The 20,431-nt window shown below is 43.0% G+C and overlaps 1 protein-coding gene across 1 annotated transcript; it reads right to left on the bottom strand.

The window, feature by feature from the left end:
• Window positions 1-282: 282 nt before the first annotated feature.
• Window positions 283-12,722, bottom strand: mtcl3 (MTCL family member 3; the record flags this gene model as incomplete). The annotated part of the gene is made up of 10 exons (XM_079503153.1): window positions 283-393; window positions 558-687; window positions 1,387-1,933; window positions 2,471-2,540; window positions 3,675-3,825; window positions 5,312-5,631; window positions 5,730-5,801; window positions 7,258-7,416; window positions 11,482-11,706; window positions 11,973-12,722. 10 exons carry the CDS (start codon window positions 12,720-12,722, stop codon window positions 283-285), a joined length of 2,535 nt encoding a protein of 844 aa, XP_079359279.1.
• Between the last annotated feature and the right edge of the window lie 7,709 nt (window positions 12,723-20,431).

Below are 20,431 nucleotides of genomic sequence, written 5' to 3' on the forward strand. Positions count from 1 at the left end.
GAGCATAGCCTGTTACCCATACCAGCAAGGTAGGCTATAGCATAGTAGTGTAAACACTGTCCAACCAAAACATATCTACTCACCAAAACCAGTGTTCCTCCAAGTTGTGTGGTATCCAATACGTTTTCGAAACATCTGGGTAAATGAGTAGCTTGGGCCATAGATTGAAAATAAGAAGGCATCCTGTACCTTGAGTGACCTTTTGTGATGTGCAACATGATGACAAATGAAATGAATGCCAAATTAAATAAACAAAAGTGTATGTTATATTGCATATGTACTTTACAGGACAAAGAATAGGGTGAAAAGAAAAACCAACTTAAAAATGGTAGCATAAGAGAGTGACGAAAATAGAACTAGAATAAGAATCAATAAAATAATAGGCTGAAACAACTTCATGAAGCAATGAAAAAAGCAAATGAAAAATGAAACACCGAGATTGATTTGAAACACAGTGGGAGAGAAAAAACAGACTGTTAATCAGTACATAAATTGTACCTTATATGTATATCCATTCCATTTATTTATTTATCCATCCACTTCCACCACCAACTTACAGACAATGGTTCTTCCGCATTATTATCCTCCTGCTTGGGAACGTCAAGTCGATCAATAAAGCCCTGAAGCTCCTTCCTGAAGGCCTTCATTTGGGCATTGATGCGGTAGAGAATCTCATGCTCCCTGATTCTGCAAAACATTGATCAAATACGTTCTAATTTCAATTACTGTTTTTGTGTATAAGCCTACGGAGATCCCTATACTGTCATCAGTATATGCCAATATATGGACATATTATTTGGCAGATCGGTGGTTCTGGACAACCGGATCTCCATATATAAACCTATATATGGGCTTACACTGTTATCGCATGTATGTGATTGTGTCAGATATCGATAAATACAAGAGACCCCATCCCCAATGGTCAGATCAGCCGTTGGGAACTCCATATATTATAAACAGACAGATACAGAGATCTCATATATGGGCATAGATCTCCATGGGCATAAAAAAGACACAGACAGACAGGTACAGTGGGTAAATGACCACAGGCACAATGGGTTTGCATAACCATGAGGCATTCTCAACAGACCTCGTTCCCAACGGGCATCGGCCTAATAATAATACAAGACAACAATGAATCAAGTAAAACATCAACGTGAAAAGCAAACAAAACCAAGGCTCTATATTAGGTCTCCTCCTGTATTCGCATTCCGCAATAAACTAAATATCTTTACAGAAAATCACAGAATTGTAAGCTTGTAGATCTGATATTTTTGCTGAATGTTTGCCCCAAAGTACGCTAGGGTTCAGCATCGCTAAACATCCAAGAAGGTCAACCAGCTTGGTTTGGATATTATAACATGAAACTGTCCCACTTCTTCATACCTGCCCCCTTCCTCGTCATCATCCAGCCTAGCAAACAGCTCTCCATTTGTCACATAGACACGGGCCTCTGCAATGATGGTGCTTGTGTCAGCGATGAGCCTATCGATGGTCCGGGCCAGCCTCTCTGCCTCGATACGGATGTCAATCATCTGCTGCCGGTCCTTCAGGCTTCGGGATAAAAAACGGCTGTCCATGGGAGAATACAGGGATCGTGTCGGGGTGAGGCAGCGGATGTTCCTCACCTCATCAGGGTCACTCTCTCCTCCGACAGGCCCCTCGCGTTTGCGGTGGGGAGGGAGGAGCCGAGGGGAGGAGGCGGAGGCAGAGGGTGTGTCGTCATCTCGTCCTCCGTCACTTTCGGCATCGCTGTCCCGCGGGCTGCTGCGGATGCCCAGGTGTGAGGCCAGGTCGTAGCGCTGCATGTTGGACAGCAGGACTCGGTTCTCATACTGAAGCTGCATGACTTTGCCACTCAGCTCGTTGATCTGCAGACGTGCTGCCTTCAGCTCTTCCTGGAGGCCATCCACCTTGGCAGAATCTGCCCCGCCTGGGTTTCAATTAAGAATGGAGAACACTGCTAATAGTCTGTGTTGCAACATAACATATTCATCTTAAATAATTAAAGATTTAAGGCAGCCTTTTCTTAATTATTTATTACAGCATTAATAATATGTATAACCCAGAGATTGAAGAGACTGTACCTAGAACGGTAACTATCATTTTAACAAAAAGTGAAGTGGATGCTGGAGTCTACACCACAACAATAATAGCGATGAACAATATCATTGACCTAATTTTCAGACTGATAGAACAAGAGAAACATGTGTAGGCTACTGACAGCCAACATCTTTTTCTGGGCTGCATTAAACACATCAATCATGTTGGTTCAACATGTTTACGGAACGTTTTCGTTCAGTATGGATGCTCACATCATTATTGTTAATTCGTTATACGATATGTAGCCTTATATTCATAGATATCATTCTTGGTGTGGACACCCCTTTACACTGTGCTTGTTGTATGGCCTTTAGTAAAAACATAACTGAAAATTAATCTTAAATAAAAATTCATGAAATAAACAAACCTCCTCCATGCCTCGAACCAGCTTCATGGGACCCAGCCTTGTATTTCAGCTTATTAAGCTCACCGGTCACCTAAATATCCAAATGAGAAGTTCATAACCAGTTGTAAAAGAGTCCATACTATTAAAAGATTATATACATACGAGGCTATAGCTTGAATATACATAGCATCACTGTCTGCATCATAACAATGATGGTGTGTTTAGACATGCACTGAGAAACACACCTGCTCCATTCAATGCTTACTGCTTGTGGCTGTACAATTTACAATTGTGTCACAGACACTTATATGGACAGAAAGGACTACTGAAAACAATACCTAAAAACAGAATTTTAAACTAGCAGTTGTGTGAACCTTGTCTGAAAAGTTGTAGCCTAACCACATCCGTGCTTGGTTGTCCCCCACGAGCCACCACAGTCTCGTAAATCATGTTTTAGGGTGAGTGTTCGGCACAACTTGTAATCCAGAACTAGTGAAATATGTTCCAGGGCACAGTTCACATAGTTCTTGTAGTGGAATAAAGCCATTTTCCACTGGCTACACATACTGTACTACTACCATCAGTAGCAGGAAAGCTGGAAGTACCCTCACTAAAAACACCGGGACAACGCTCCACACGTCCCAAACTCTTCTCCCTTCTGGCCCCAAAACTGTGGAATGCACTCCCCGTTGCAATCAGAACTGCAGCATCACTCCCAATCTTCCACCGTAGTCTGAAGACCCACCTTTTCAGACTCCATCATGGCCCATAGCACTTATCCTACCCCCTTAGATAGCACTTTTTAGACTTAGATAGCATTTGAAAGAGCATGTCATGTAGACAGCACAATAATTGCATTGTATGTAGTCATAGCACATCATAGTACATATGTATAGCATAGTATAGTATATATGTATAGTTAATATGTATAGTGTCATTATATAGATATGTTCTAATTACGTTCTTAGCTTACGCATGTTTCTTGATAAATGCTTTTTATATATGTGATGTATTCCCATACTTTTGTTCTTGCCTAATGTAAATCGCTCTGGATTAAGAGCGTCTGCTAAATGCCTAAATTGTAAATTGTAAATTGTAGGGAATGTTGAATGGGAGTCATACCGATGGAGGTGCCACATCCTTCTGGTGGGGGATCCTCACTGGCAGATGAACCAGTAGGGTACAACAGCAGTGGCAACTCAGAAATATGTTCATTAGACAGTACCTTTTTATTATCCTCTTCCACATCTGCCAAATTTCTCCGGAGAAGCTCTGCCTCGTCCTCAACCAGCTGAAGCTGCTGTCTCAGATCTGACAGTGCCTCACCCTGCTCCCTGGACTGGAACCCTCCACCTGAACCTCCTGCTGCTGCCAGACTAGGACAGCACAACAAAGAGGAATTGCAAGAACATTTTGTTGTCAGTGATTCTCAAGTTACTGTATAAGGAACCCCAGTTTGATATACTTTAGGCCACAGAACCCCATTTGATATATATATTTTTTTATCTCAGGGTCCCCAATCCACACGAGAGTTAATGGACTCACCACTCAAGACTAAACAACATATAGGCTCATTTTTCTACTTATATTGATCCCAAATTACTAGTGACTTTTGAGGGTCTCTAGCTAGTATCTGGCTTTCAGACATGATGTCATGTGGCAGCCAAGTCCATTGACTTTTTATGTGTCTTATTCTTGCACCCCCCCCCCCCCCCCCCCCCCCACACACACACTTCCAAAGTACATAGTGAAGATAAAAGTGAGGGCAGAAAAGTGAAGACGGCAAAAGTGAAATTACATTTGTGATGATTTGATTGGTTGAGCACGGTATGAGGATGTATGATGATAAGAGCGCACCTCACTTCACAAAGGTGTGATTTCTTTAATGTGATTGTACTGGCCAATCACATCCACACATCTTTTCGGGGACTTGTCAGAATCTACTAGTTGTATGAAACGGTTCTGCCAAACTTTCTACTGTATGTCTATTACTTCAGCAGTTGGATTCTCAGTGGAGTGCTAAACCCCAAATCCGGTGAGCACATTCCAAAAAAGTGAAAAATGAAAAAAAAGGTAGCACATCTCAAATTTCCGAATGCTTGCAGGACATGTGAAATGTGAGTAATTTGTCCTCCTTGACTTGGAAATTTGATATGTGCTAACTTTTTAAAATTGTTTGGAATATGCTCAAGAGATTACAAATACAACGGTCACAAAACACCTACACAGTAAAATCATCAGAAAAGAACGTGTCCACATTTTCTCTATATCCATATTGTTGTGGACAGCAGAAGAACAGAGTACAGTACAACCCATTCTTACCAGAAGAAATATAAATGGCCTCTTGCAACAGTACACAATAACCACCACCCAGTTTTCATTAACCACTTAAAGGGGTATGATGGAAAGGGAACAGACTGGCATTCCGACGCACCACCACTCCGACTATGTGGCTTCTGCGTGCAGTTAGGCTTAGCGTTAGGGACAGGGTTAGTATTGAGCGTGTCGGAATGGCAGTGCGTCGGAATAGCAGGCTTTGGAATGCCGGTGTGTAAGCGATGAAACCCTGGGCAAATGTTGTAGTTTATTCTCCTATACCCCTTTAAGACTCTAGAAGGGTACAAACAAGGCAGGGTAAGCAACACAGCTGCAGTTAATACAATTATAATGAGGTGTTAAATGAAGGTGTGGCACTGCCCACACTGCCCCACAGCCATGGGTGTGCCCCTGTAAGCTTGACAGCCGATCTACAGGCTTTGTGACTTCTATTTCTTTGGTAAGATTATGGCATGCCCAAAATAAAGACCCGGGTTTAAAGTGGTTAAGGAGAACACCCAAATGAACCACTTCCATGGTACCTACCTATCTTCCCTCATATCGTCCAGCTCAGCCTTAAGTCCCCTGTTCTCCACCTCCAGCTCCACTATCTTCCTCCCCAGGATGTTAGCCTCCTCCTCCACCAGACGTAGGCGGAGTTTCAGCTCAGACTCGCGGGTGGTGGGGGGTCCGCCGGCTTCTCCCTTGGGCAACGGGCTGTCCACGTCTCCATAGAAGGAGCGGTACTTCTGCAGTTCCTGCTCCAAGCGGTCTTTCTCCTTGTCAATTTTGGCCATCTTCTTCCTCATCAAGATGGCCTCTTCCTTGATGAAGGCCAACTGGCATTTGAGGTCCTCATTTTCCTCCTTTAAAGAAGTGATTTGTTGTGCCCTTTACTTTCCTTTCGATACTATTATTGACAATTAGATTTTCATGGTTTCTGTGTATCTAATTGTTGACTTACCTCTGTAGGAGTCTGTGGAGCCCTCCTCTCTGCTTTATGAACATCCTTGCCCCCTCTTCTCTTCAGTGACAGCTACAGAGAAACAGTGGTTACATCATAAGCCTACTATGGTCTACGGGAAGTATGGTTCTAGTGATATCATCCAGCTTTATGTGACACAGAGGAATCGGTAATGGAAAGAACAGGATGCTTTAAAGCCACCGTCAGGGTTTTTTGTAGTGAGATATAGTGGTGGCTGGATTACTAATGTGTTTGACTTTGTGGTGTTGGCGCACAGAGTATAGAAGATCTACAAGCTCACAATACGACATGGTGTGACACAATGTGAGCTTTTAGAGCTGTTGTTTTCGGTGTGCAACACCGGTGTGCAATGAAATATAAATCAGGCTTTTCAAATAAAACATTCCTTTTTGACAGTCTTTTTTTTTAAGTGCAGTACCATTGACCACTGACTAATTTTGAACCATGGGTTCACTAATTGGTCATTGGAAAAACAGGGAACTGTATAACTGCCATTGACAATTGAATTTCACATTTCCGTGAAATGGACTGGTCATATTCAACACATTGCTGGTCAGGCCTGGAATCGAATACGTGTCCTGCATACACACACACACACACACACACACACACACACACACACACACACACACACACACACACACACACACACACACACACACACACACACACACACACACACACACACACACACACACACACACACACACACACACACACACACACACACACACACACACACACACACACACACACACACACAGGATCCACACACAGGATCCACAGACCCGGTCTGTATCTTCTTCCTAATAGGCTCTAAAGTTTAACTATACAACAACCAGCCATATTGGAAATAAATTGGGCATCTTCCTTACTTCCTCAGGACGTGTTACCAATGATACTAATGAAGGCTCTGTTCCATTTAGTGAATATAGTGGTTCTCAAACCTTTGTCATTTTAAGGACCCCCATATAAGTCTGGGTGTAGGCCTACAAATGGATCCAAATCCAGTTCCATTTTTACACTCAGAGTTACACACAGGGGCCATTTGCAACCCCCTCAAGGAACCATATAGGGTGGTGTATACTGTATAGAGTGTTTCCAGTGAGCCAACAAGCGATATCAGCAGATATTAAAGGACCCCAATGGAAACTAGCCATAGTGCTTTCTTGGGTTATAAATCCTCTTAGTACTTTCCTGTGCTTTTTTCTGCAGACTATCAATAAAGTATTCAATCAATCAATCAATCAATCAATCAATCAATCAATCAGCACCCTGACTCTGTTTGACCAGAATGGGTGAGGAGGTAAGGAAGAGGCCCAATTTCTTTCCAATATGGTTTCTGTGCATAAAATCAAAAGGAAGTTGATATATATTTTTTTTAAGAAAAAAACACAAACAAAATGATGAGACAGGTTTTGTCACGCACGCACGCACGCACGCACGCACGCACGCACGCACGCACGCACACACACACACACACACACACACACACACTCTGCTTCACCTCTTTAGCTTTCTCCAGCTCGTTGTGCAGTGCCTGCTTGGTAACCTCCACCTCTATCAACCGCTGCCTCAGCCTCTCGTTCTCCTCCTCTGTCTTCGTCCTCTTCTCCTCCACGCTCTCCAGCTCATGATGCAGACGCACTGACACGTCCTTCGCCACCTGGCACAGGGAGCAGGACAGAGACGGATCACATTATGCTGTCGTCTGTAAATCTAGTAATACTTAAGACCTGAGGCTCATTCTACAACTGCCTTCTAAATCAGCAATTAAAAATGTCAAACTTTTTCAAGACTTCAACACTTTCAAGATTTTTCAAAAATGTTCAAAAAAAATTGAATAGACATGCTATCTAAAATTCAAGGACCCCCATAACTCTAAGAGTTCTAGGGCAGTGCAGACTGGTTCTTAAACTTTTTTAAATTTCATAGCTATGAGAGTGCACAAATGGAACCAATGCACTCTCAGAGTTACAGACCTGTAAGGGTCTACTTGGAACCACTTTGAACCCTGAGGGTCCCTGGGGCCCCCTTTGAGAAAGACTGGCACAGGGATGAGGAAGGCTTATTTACACAGCACATACACTAAGGCAAGGGCTTTACAAGAAGACATCATTTGTATTCATAGGCTAGAAAAAGTTGAAATAAAGAATAGAACAAATAAAAGTTACATAAAAAGTAAACTATAATATGAATGGATGGTGGTATTGTCTAAGTCCAGAGATTGAACAGACCACTTCACCACTTTTCAACCTACCTTCATATAATTGGTCCTCACTAATGTTCATGATAAAATGGCACAATTTTTTCTACTCAGTCTGTCTCTAATAGGAGGGCTGTGTGGGCAGTTCAGAAACCCATCCACCAGTGACATCATCGATGGGGAATCCAAGCCAATAGAAACTGCAGCCTTTCTATTCCTGAAAAGTTGCAATGCGATAGGCTGATGGAAGCCATCGTTCTCACGATAATACAAATCTAAATATTCTTTAAAAAAGAATCTGCCTAACGATGATGTCACTGGTGGACGGGTTTCTGAACTGCCTTCCTATGAGACACAGACCGAGTAGAAAGAAATTGTGGTTTTATCATGAACATTAGTGAGGACCAATTATATGAAGATAAGTTGAAAAGTGGTGAAGTGGTCCTTTAATCACATCTCAGTGGACACAGCAACATTCAATGTGTACAGGCTAAGACAGGAATAGAATAGAATATAGAATAGAATAGAATAGAAGAGGGAATTATATTATTATTATTATTATTGTCTCCACCAGGCCGAAGGCATGGGGAGAGAGTATGTTTTGTAGCCTGGCTAATAAGCCAGACTAATATCACACAACACTGTCGCGGTATATCAGTCTGGGCTGGCTCCACTTGGATTTCATTTCCCGGGGGGCGGGTTCAAACATTTTCTCTTTGACGCAATTGGTCAGAGCTACTGTCAGTCAAAAGTCTCAAGCATTGAACGTCACTGTACCAAAGCCCGCCCATATTGCATACCGTGTCCCGATTGGTCCGACCTGTTCTCGATTGTAGGAAAGAGGCGTGCTACTGAGCCTCGCCAGACCGAAATCCGCTGGTAGGCAACTTTTCTTTGCCAACGGCTGATTCGGTCTGGTTTATTAACCAGGCTATATGTTTTGCACTCCGTCCGTCCGTCCGTGTGTCCGTGTGTCCGTCCGTCCGTGTGTCCGTCCGTCCGTGTGTCCGTCCGTCTGTGAACAGCTAATCTCCGGCACCGTTAACCTGGTCGATGCCAAATTTTGCACACACACTCCCTGGATGCCAACAATGAACCTCTGCCCCAAAATTTCCAGAACGGCCTGTTATAGCGCCACCAGGAGGCCGCTTTGTGCAAAACAAGTTTTTGGACAGTACACCTACAGATTTTGTCCAAACATCACGCAAATTGGTACACAGTCTCTCTAGAGCCATTCAACGAAACGTGTCTTTCAGATTTCTCAGACTCCATCCTGATTGGCTAAGATTGGCTTCCAAAGTTCGCAGGAGTGCTCAGTTTCAAACAAAATGCTGCAAATCATGAACACATCGTCTGATTTCCGTGACATTGCGCACGCACATTCCCACTAGGCCGAGGAAGAAATGCCACGTGAACATTTTCAACTCAGCCTCATGGTGGCGCTATAACTGGCCGAAAAGTGTTTTTACCTCCACCTGCACGGATAACTTTGTATGCCAACTCCCTAGAGGCCAAGGAAAAACCTTTGCCTAGATTTTTTCACATCTGCTCTTTATAGCGCCACCAGGAGGCCGACATATGTAAAACACATTTTCTAATATTACTCCTTCAGATGTTATCCAAATTTCACGCAAATCGGTACACATGCTCTCCATAGTCATGTGATCAAGACGGGTTTGTTTGATTTCTCATAATCCACCTTCATTGCCTACGATTGGCTTCTAAACTTTTCAGGAGTAGCCCGCTTTGTGCCCGTTTTGTACAAATCGCCACAACTACTCAACGCAGCGTCCGATTGCGGTGAAACTGCATGCATATTCCCACTAGGCTGAGGAAGAAATGCCACTTGACAGTTTTTAAATCAGCCTCATGGTGGCGCTACAACAGGCCAAGCCGTGTCTCACACACACACACACACACACACACACACACACACACACACACACACACACACACACACACACACACACACACACACACACACACACACACACAAAACATGATTATATTACTCCTAAACATTTTGCCAAACATCACCCACACTCCTATCCTCCTGGTGGAGACCTGTGCCCAGAAGGGCACTTTTTCTAGTTATTATTATTATTGTCTCCACCAGGCCGAAGGCATGGGGAGAGAGTATGTTTTGCACTCCGTCCGTCCGTCCGTCCGTCCGTCCGTCCGTCCGTGTGTCCGTCCGTCCGTCCGTCCGTGTGTCCGTCCGTCCGTCCGTGTGTCCGTCCGTCCGTCCGTCCGTCTGTGAACAGCTAATCTCCGGCACCGTTAACCCGGTCAATGCCAAATTTTACACACACACTCCCTGGATGCCAACGATGAACCTCTGCCCCAAAATTTCCAGAACGGCCCGCACAGAATACAAAACTCTGATGCTGGCATTCAAAGCAACCAAAGGTATGGCTCCCCCATATCTTGCAAGCATGATTGAACCCTACAAACCCTCCCGCGCACTCAGATCAGCCAACGCAGGAAAGCTGGAAGTACCCTCACTAAAAACGCCGGGACAACGCTCCACACGTCCCAAACTCTTCTCCCTTCTGGCCCCAAAACTGTGGAATGCACTCCCCGTTGCAATCAGAACTGCAGCATCACTCCCAATCTTCCGCCGTAGTCTGAAGACCCACCTTTTCAGACTCCATCATGGCCCATAGCACTTATCCTACCCCCTTAGATAGCACTTTTTAGACTTAGATAGCATTTGAAACAGACTTATAGCATGTCATGTAGACAGCACAATAATTGCATTGTATGTAGTCATAGCACATCATAGTACATATGTATAGCATAGTATATGTATAGTTAATATGTATAGTGTCATTATATAGATATGTTCTAGTTACGTTCTTAGCTTACGCATGTTTCTTGATAAATGCATTTTATATATGTGATGTATTCCCATACTTTTGTTCTTGCCTAATGTAAATCGCTCTGGATTAAGAGCGTCTGCTAAATGCCTAAATTGTAAATTGTAAATTGAAAAACCTTTGCCTGGAATTTTTCACATCTGCTCTTTATAGTGCCACCAGGAGGCCGACATATGTATACATATGTATTTTTTTCTAATATTACTCCTTCAGATGTTTGAAATCGGTACACATGCTCTCCATAGTCATGTGATCAAGACGGGTTTGTTTGATTTCTCATAATCCACCTTCATTGCCTACGATTGGCTTCTAAACTTTTCAGGAGTAGCCCGCTTTGTACCCGTTTTGTACAAATCGCCACAACGACTCAACGCAGCGTCCGATTGCGGTGAAACTGTGCATGCATATTCCCACTAGGCTGAGTTTTCAAATCAGCCTCATGGTGGCGCTACAACAGGCCAAGCCGTGACACACACACACACACACACACACACACACACACACACACACACACACACACACACACACACGTTTATATTGCTCCTAAACATTGCCAAACATCACACTCACACTCCTATCCTCCTGGTGGAGACCTGTGCCCAGAAGGGCACTTTTTCTATAGTTACTGTACTATTTTTGAACGCACCTTCAGGTCTTGTTCCAGGCTCCTGACCAACTCTCCGTCAAACTCTCCAGTCTCTGCAAAGCGGAGTCTCTTCCTCTCGGCCTTCCTCAGTCTGTACTGCAGGATCCGACAGTTCTTGTTGGCTCTCTCCAACTCGCGACGCATATCCTGAAGCTGGCACGCATCCTCCTCGTAAAACGTGTCCCTCATCTCATCCATCTCAGCTCGCATCTCTTCGATTTCAGTCTAAAGCCGATTGGATCATAAATAAATGGTCTAAATTCGCCCAGAATATGAATTATTGTAACGCAGGCGACAGCAGAATACGTGACATTTTGGCAAATTGGTTAGACACAATAAATAATAACATACATATATTCATTTAGACTAAATGCTTTATACTATTCGGCCTATAGGCATCTGTAAAACAGCAGCATCATGCTAATCTGCAGCCACAGGTGCTACCATGGCACGCAGAAGGTTCAGAGAAACCATTCATGTTTATGTTATACCTTTAGGTCCTCGTTTTCATCTTCTAATTTCTCAATCTCCTCCTGATTGACTGGCGGCACGGGAGCTGCCGGCTCGGGGACCACAGGCTCGGGAGAAAGCTCCGGCTCGGACGCAGGTGGGGACACAGATTTTGTCTGCATTTTGCTCCCTTTCTTTCCCAAGCTCTTGTTCAGGTGAAATTGGATCAGTTCAGACTGCAAGCATCCTTCCTTCCAAAACCCAGGGCCGCAGCCCACGGTGCTTTTGGAGCTTTTCTTGTTGCTTGCTGTTCCCGTGGCAGCCTCAGCAGCTCCTCTCGGGTGTTTGCTCTTCAGTTTGGGGGATTTGGAGGAGCAAGGCTGGTCGGAGACGACGCGATCCCCCCTCGAGGACGCCGATGATGAGACGTCCTCAGACGGATGAGTGGCTGCTGCCGCCGCCGCCGCCGCCGCCGCCGCCGCCGCCGCCGCCCTGATCAGCGTCGGGCTTTCAGCACCACTCTGCTGGACAGCAGCCGCGCCTTTCCCAGCCCCAGCCTGCCTCTCTCTTCCCGTAGCGGTGGATACGGGAGAATGACCTCGGCTGCTTCTTCCTCCTGCTGCTCCTTGTTTTGATGAGCTGGGCTTTGACGGCCCGCTGCTCTTTTGTGGAGCTTTAGATCCGCCGTCTTTGCTGCCGGCCGGTGACGAAGCCCGTTGTTGCTGCTTTCGGCTACTATTGTCTGGCTGTCGCGACGCGTCGGCAGCGCCGCTAGCGGATGGGTTCATCATGGTGTCATAGACGATGGCTCATCTCTTCCACCACATCCATTCCCTAACCTGTATCCTGTACAGCTGAAATAAATATATATGGTTGAAAGAAGTATGTTGTTTTGATACAAACCAAACCAAGCAAATGACAGTAGCCTAAACAAAATTTGACTAAACTTAATTGGTTTACACCAACAGGCGCACGAATCATTCGGATAAAGGATTTTACTCGTGTTGTCTGCATGTGACTGTGGACAGCATACGTGACCATTTTGCACGTCGTAATTATGTGTGCCATTATTAGCTCTCTATCTATGTTTGACGTGAAGTATCGCATCAGCAGGAGCTGAGATAATTATCTCATTTGCATGTTGTGCGCTGTTGAAGGGCACAGCTGGCGAGAACGCAAAGAAAGGGCAGTGTCATTGACTGTAAATCTGATCCAATCGACAGCATGGTTCAATTGTAAACGAGCCTACAGTATTGTGAGTGACCAAACCGAACTAATATTATCTGATTTGTCTCGACTAACCAGGGTCCAGAAAAAAGTGAACTAGATTTGGGAAAATCCTTTCAGACCCTTTTCCTCATCCGACATGTATAGGATGAGATTTGTTTCAATGTGTGTGAAACAGGAGTAAAAAAGCAACTGAATCGAAGATAGGCTATATTCTTCAGGCTAGAAGGTAATATGAAACTTATAGGCCTATAGTCTTTTTCTTTCTCTGTTTTGTTTAAACAAAACTGTTTCCATATAACCTATTATAGCCATAAATGTCGATTAAATTATTAACATTTAATTTAGCCTGACAGAAAAAGCTCAATAGAGGTTGATTTGTTTCTGAGTGTTTCTGTTAACAGCCCAATAAAGAGCAGCAACAGTATGGTCTATACAGGCCCAACAATGTGATCAACTATAGCTGAATGGTGGATGGACCACTTATCAAGCATTTGTCCTTTATCAAGAGTAGCCTCAATTGTCAGATTCGCCAAAGAGGGCCATGTGGTTAAAAAGCACGGTTTAACAAACAAAAACATTGATATTGTGATGAATAAAACATTTTACCTTTGTGAAGCTGTACTGTCGGATCCAGAGGGCAGAGATGATGAAGGGAAGCAGAAGGATGCTGATGCTGCTCTGAGCGCATCCCGACCACCAACCATCCTGCTTCAATATTCATGCCATTACGTCATCGCGGGAGGGACGGAGGACGCGTGCAAAAGACTGTAGCCTAGTCTGATTTATACTTCGTTGTACGCCGGTGTTGCATGCCATAAACTAGCTTATCTACGTGGCTATTTTCGGCAAGCGGCCACGAGTGGTTCTCAAAGTGGAGTCCGGGGACACTCAGGGGTCCTTGAGGGGGTCCCCGGGGGTCCTCAATAAAATGTGTTAATATAGCATCAAAATATATGTGTAACCGCTTGAAAATAACACGCTCACAATCTTGTGGATCAGCTATCTTTTATATATAAACAAAAATATCTAGGAAAAAAGTAATCAATTTGGAATACAAATAACAACAAAAATCTTGTATGAAAATATTCTCAGATGGGGGTCTGTGGCCAAAACTTTGGGGGGCCTGTTCTTTTTGACAAGCGACACAGGTCTTCTCGGGCTATACATGCAGAAAGAGTAAGTAAAGTCTCTCACTTTCTCAGAATAGTCACGTTTCCTCTTTTTCCTCTTTATATATATTGTTATATTGTGGATGCAGTTGCATGCACAGTTTGCACACAAACACGCACATTGCTGTAAACCTTTAAATTATTAACCTTTTAATTCACAATCCAGTCAAGCTCATATGGAATACCTATACTGCATATAGGCCAGTTCCCTCATAAGTATTGTGTATGGGTCAGAAAGGCACATTACCATTTACAGCTATGCAGAGCATGAACCCATACTCACTCAACATTGCGACAGGTCGCAGTTAACTATGAAACCTTGCACTGTTGACACCTAACCCACAATCCCCGTCACTCTGTCACGTCACCTAACTCAAATCCCTGTCACTCACCCCAGGCAATCGTGACATCACGTGACATCAGCCCCCTGCGGTCACCCCAGGCAAGCCCCCAGGTGCCTATAGGTCATCGTGACATCACGTGACATCAGCCCCATATATGGTGCCCAGGTCATTGTGATTTATTGCTCAAAGTTCATCCCATGCCAAAGCGACCACACTCGGCCAGCAGTCTGACGTCACCCAGGCGGATGAGTCCACACGCCGATCTGCCCCAGCAGTACGACCTCCACATTATCACGGAGGAGACTGCCGACGAGCGGCGCCGTCGTCTGGCCAGGGAATGCCAGAGGCGCCGCCGTCAGAGACTCAGAACCTCAAGAGCGGAGCCGTCATTCCATATGTTGATCCTTCCCCATCCATCCATCCTCTTCGATGTCTCCCTTTTTACACATTTCACATTTTAGCAAATTGAGAGAAACCTAGACAGAAAAAGGTTTAGCCTACACTGAAAAACGTACATGTCGTTTGTATGAGAATGCATCTCAAGTAAACTATATCTCAGAGATGAAACCAATTGAGATTATTTGACCTGTCCTATAAAAGGGTCAGTTTTGTGGCGTTAGTTTAGAAAGAAATTAAACTTGTCATTTCATCCAGTTGTGGGCCTCTTTCGTAATAGCACATGTCTCTCTCTCTCTCTCTCTCTCTCTCTCTCTCTCTCTCTCTCTCTCTCTCTCTCTCTCTCTCTCTCACTTAAAGCTATGATACTTGTTGCAAAACCCCTGTAAGGAAATATCTTCGTTGGGGAAACAGTTTCGTATTATCACTGTTGAATCAGAAATTCCATTTGTAATCAGCACTGTCAAGATCACAATTTGGAAGAAACATATTGTCGAAGATCAGCAGTTTGGTTTGGAGTATAATGCCAAATTTGTGCTCCATTGTACGATGGTGTCGTATCGCAAGCTGAGAATAGCATACAATATCAGCTCTATAAGCTCACACTACGTTGTAGGTATAGGCCTACAAAGCAGTGTGAGCTTGTAGATTGGCTCTTTTCAGCGAGTAAAATCGCCAAAGGACAAAACTATATTTCACCTCAGCTGAAAGTTCTGATTGATTACTCAACTCGCCTGTCATTTTGAACTTTTAGTTATTGCCGCTTCTTAAATCACCATCCCTATAATGTGAAACCTAAAACCTAAAAGTTTGTGGAAGAGGAGAGACTCAAAGCTACACAGGATTTCACTTCCATGTTTCATGTTCCAAATTTGTGGCGTTGAGTATACTGTAGCTTTTGTTAAGGATTTAGTATAGCAATAGTTTTTAGTCTCTAGTCTTAACTCTTCCCTGTGCCTCAGTCATAAATGCTACAGTTGGTAGGCTACATGAGATCATCTGGGTCCAGTCAGGGATGAGACTGTTCTGCTTTGTAATCACTATTTAATTACCAGACAAGATGTTGTGGGGGCAGTCTGCTGGCTCTGCACAGGAGTTGACGTCCAATTTCTCCAAGGATGACAGATGTTTAGGGTCATGCACTTTCCACGTTTGAAGTTCAGTGGTCCTCTAAGATTGTATCCCCCTTCCTTATCCAGGAATTTGTCTTGTACATTTACCGGTAATTGGTTATATCTTGCTTTGTACATAGAATTTTAACATTGACCATATCTGTGAGCTTCAGAAGGTGTGATTGTAAAAACAGTGGGTGTGTGTGGTCCCGGTATCCTACGTTGTTTATTACTCTTAGTGCTCTCTTTTGAAGTATAATCAGTGGATTTATGGTAGATCGGTAGGCGTTTCCCCATACCTCAGAGCAGTAGTTCAGGTAGGGTAGGATTGGTAGGCGTTTCCCCATACCTCAGAGCAGTAGTTCAGGTAGGGTAGGATCATTGTGCAGTACAGTGTGTGCAATGAGCTGGGGTTGAGTAGATGTTTTGCCTTATTTATGACCGAGATGCTCTTGTTCCTCACATATTCTATATGGGGTTTCCAGCAGAGCCTATGGTCTAAAATCACTCCCAAGAATTATAACTTCACACATTGACTCTAAATGAATTTATTTAGCTTTATTTGGCAGGTAACAGAATCAAGCCAAGCAGTAATAGAAAATAGAACACAGCAGGCTTTGTAACCACTAAACAGTAGCTGCTGGACTGCTGTGAAGCTCCAGTCAGCAAGAGAGAAGACAAGAGAGACTGAGGAGATGGAGGCCCTGATGAGCTCACTGCTAAAAATAAAATCCCTATACAAGCAGACATGCAAGGCCACCCCTCATCCATCCATCCATCCATCCATCCATCCATCCATCCATCAATCCATCCATCCATCCATCCATCCATCCATCCATCCATCCATCCATCCATCCATCCATCCATCAATCCATCCATCCATCCATCCATCAATCCATCCATCCATCCATCCATCCATCCATCCACCTACCTAGTACCTATCTATCTATCTATCTATCTATCTATCTATCTATCTATCTATCTATCTATCTATCTATCTATCTATCTATCTATCTATCTCTGTCTGTCTGTCTGTCTGTCTGTCTGTCTGTCTGTCTGTCTGTCTGTCTGTCTGTCTATCTATCAAACACCTTCCCATCAAGTCATCACAATGACATCATGTCAAGGCATCATGCTTGCAATTTACAAAGAATTTATAAAGACTTATCAAATTTAATTTTGTTTTTACCCAGGAATCTCAGAATAGGAATGAGAAGCATGATTTCTATTGGACTAAATTACATGGAGCTGATAACAGTGTAAGACAACATTGAGTTTAAACTAGACATTACCCTAAGCAAATCTACTGCTTAGGTATCTGCTATCTCCAATTTTGTTTTTCCATTCTCTTTGTTTTCTTTTTCACGTCCAACGTAAGTCTAAGTCTCTGTGATAAAACCAGCTACCTTTTCCTATTTCTTGAGTATAGTTGGATTATTGAGGTTGAGCCAATATGTGGGACACTGACCACATTCAATTCAGATATTTGTACGGCTACAGCCTGTGAATCAGCTGATCCATGGAAAAGGAGGGGTTAGAGGTGGGTGTAGGGCAGAATAAAACCTCCCCATTTGTCAATGGGAAGACAGCAGCTGTGTACAGTTACCATGGAAACCTTTGTCTAAATGTGTCAGGCGGTGGCATAGGAGGAGGGGAGGATTAAGTATTAATCTATTGCATTTAGAAATAGGTTGAAAGAAAATGTCCTTTGATACATTAGTTACTTACTTTTAGGTAAATAAAATACAAACAGCAATGGCATTAATTCTATATTTGCCGACAAGCGACAACATTACCAAATATTTATGAACATTATGGTTAAAATAGACTGATTCAACAAAAGATTCAAATTGATTGATTAGTTGGAGCTTGGAGCAAAATATCACAACAGATTTGAATTGCTCCAAATAGCCTAGATGCCAAATAGGGAAAAGGCTGCATATACAGTATATGATGCTGCATATGTATAGCAGACTAGCCCTGCCTGTATCTCAGACGTCTAATATCTCCATATGTATAGCAGACTAGCCCTGCCTGTATCTCAGACGTCTAATATCTCCATTGGCCCGGGGGAATTCAGACGTCTAATATCTCCATTGGCCCGGGGGAATTCTGAGCAGAGGATCTCCCCAAACTGAGACTTCAATTAGATCAAAAGCGCACTTTGTCTGGCAATTAGCATGCAAGGTTGTCCAATGTCCATAGGGTGTGTACTGTCTAACTCTAAGTTGGGCATGCATGCATTAAGGCTAGGTACTGTTATTGTTGTGGTCAAGTTTAGGCATGGGTTTGTCTACTATGGTTAAGTTTAGGGTAAGGATCTGGGGAAGACCTTCATTAGTAGAGTAGACCAGCAGTCTGAATACTCGATGTGACAGTAGCTCACTCTAGTGTTTCTTCAGAGAATAGCATCACAGTTGCCACTTGCCATCACTGAAGTGGTACAACATACACCACATGCCCACATCCTTTATCACTGAAGTGGTACAACATACACCACATGCCCACATCCTTTATCACTGAAGTGGTACAACATACACCACATGCCCACATCCTTTATCACTGAAGTGGTACAACATACACCACATGCCCACATCCTTTATCACTGAAGTGGTACAACATACACCACATGCCCACATCCTTTATCACTGAAGTGGTACAACATACACCACATGCCCACATCCTTTATCACTGAAGTGGTACAACATACACCACATGCCCACATCCTTTATCACTGAAGTGCTACAACATACACCACATGCCCACATTCTTTATCACTGAAGTGGTACAACATGCACCACATGCCCACATCCTTTATCACTGAAGTGGTACAACATACACCACATGCCCACCTCCTTTATCACTGAAGTGGTACAACATACACCACATGCCCACATCCTTTATCACTGAAGTGGTACAACATACACCACATGCCCACATCCTTTATCACTGAAGTGGTACAACATACACCACATGCCCACATCCTTGCTGTTCATTGAATACTTAATGGTGAGACCTTCAAAGAGATTTATTCATTCAAATGACACATCATAATCTCATCTGATTTATAGTGCATACAGAACCATGTTCTTGTTACATTTCTGTAAACCGTAGACTGTGACCATTTTAACAATAAAATAAAAAGCAGATATTTATACAGGCATTGATTTTAATTCAGTTTAAAGAGCGTTAAAAGTTATGATAAAAAAAGAAACTGATTTGGAAACAAATATCAAAGCACAATAAATTGGGAATGCTCCCAAAGATACAAACATCACAACTCATTATGTACAACACAAATATATAAAAGAAAACAAATACAGACAACATGTTTTACTTAGATGAAACTGTATATATTTACATAAAAAAACATTGAATAGTTTTAGTGAATTAACAATATAAAGCTGTTTTGTTGACAAAGAGCAGAACACTGTTTCATACTATGTACACTGCAGGCGGTGCAAAGTTTATAGTGATATAACGTTTAAAAAAAAATCACCATAGAAATTGACCAGCTCTTTTTTAAGATATATTATGTCACCTATTTGTTAAATCCAAATGTCCCCCTGTTCAATTTACAAACAAGAGCCATTCAGGACATAGATTAAGTCCTTTAAATGTAAGCAGTATTGAAGTAGACATCTGCATTGTGTCTGAAAAACAGTCTAAATTGCAGACTACTGTCGTTCTGAGTCATTTTTTAATTCATAAAACCTCTCTGCACACTCATACAGTTCTACTTTGTTCACACTTCACACACAAGATTTTTCACCAGATGTTATTGACAAAGGCAGACAGCACACAGAAACACAGGTAAACATTGGCAAACATCTCTGACAAAACTCTGCCACTTTCTTGGTCAAAACTGGAATTAATGTGACAAAATACATAATTTCAAATGTGCCTTCTATCTGGATACATTTTCATCTTTGATACATATGATTTCAGATATGTCAAACCAGTGAAATAGACAGATATACAGTAGCTATACGTTGAGAGAAAAAGTTGAACCCTATGTGAGCCAAAGCTCAAGATTATCCACTGTTAAACCTTCAATGAAATGACCATCTGAAGTATAGAGAATCCAAACCTTTTTTTGTTTTGTTTTTTGCACATTTTTTTTAATTTTTGGCATGTTTCCAATTGTAACTTTGTAAGTGAAAACTGAAAACTGACACATCTTTGTAAGGACTTCTCTAGGGCTGAATCCATAGAGAAAATAACCGCATCACGTGGGGGACTCTTTTGC

Source organism: Electrona antarctica (assembly GCF_951216825.1).
Source record: "Electrona antarctica genome assembly, chromosome: 6".
Classification (NCBI taxonomy): domain Eukaryota; kingdom Metazoa; phylum Chordata; class Actinopteri; order Myctophiformes; family Myctophidae; genus Electrona; species Electrona antarctica.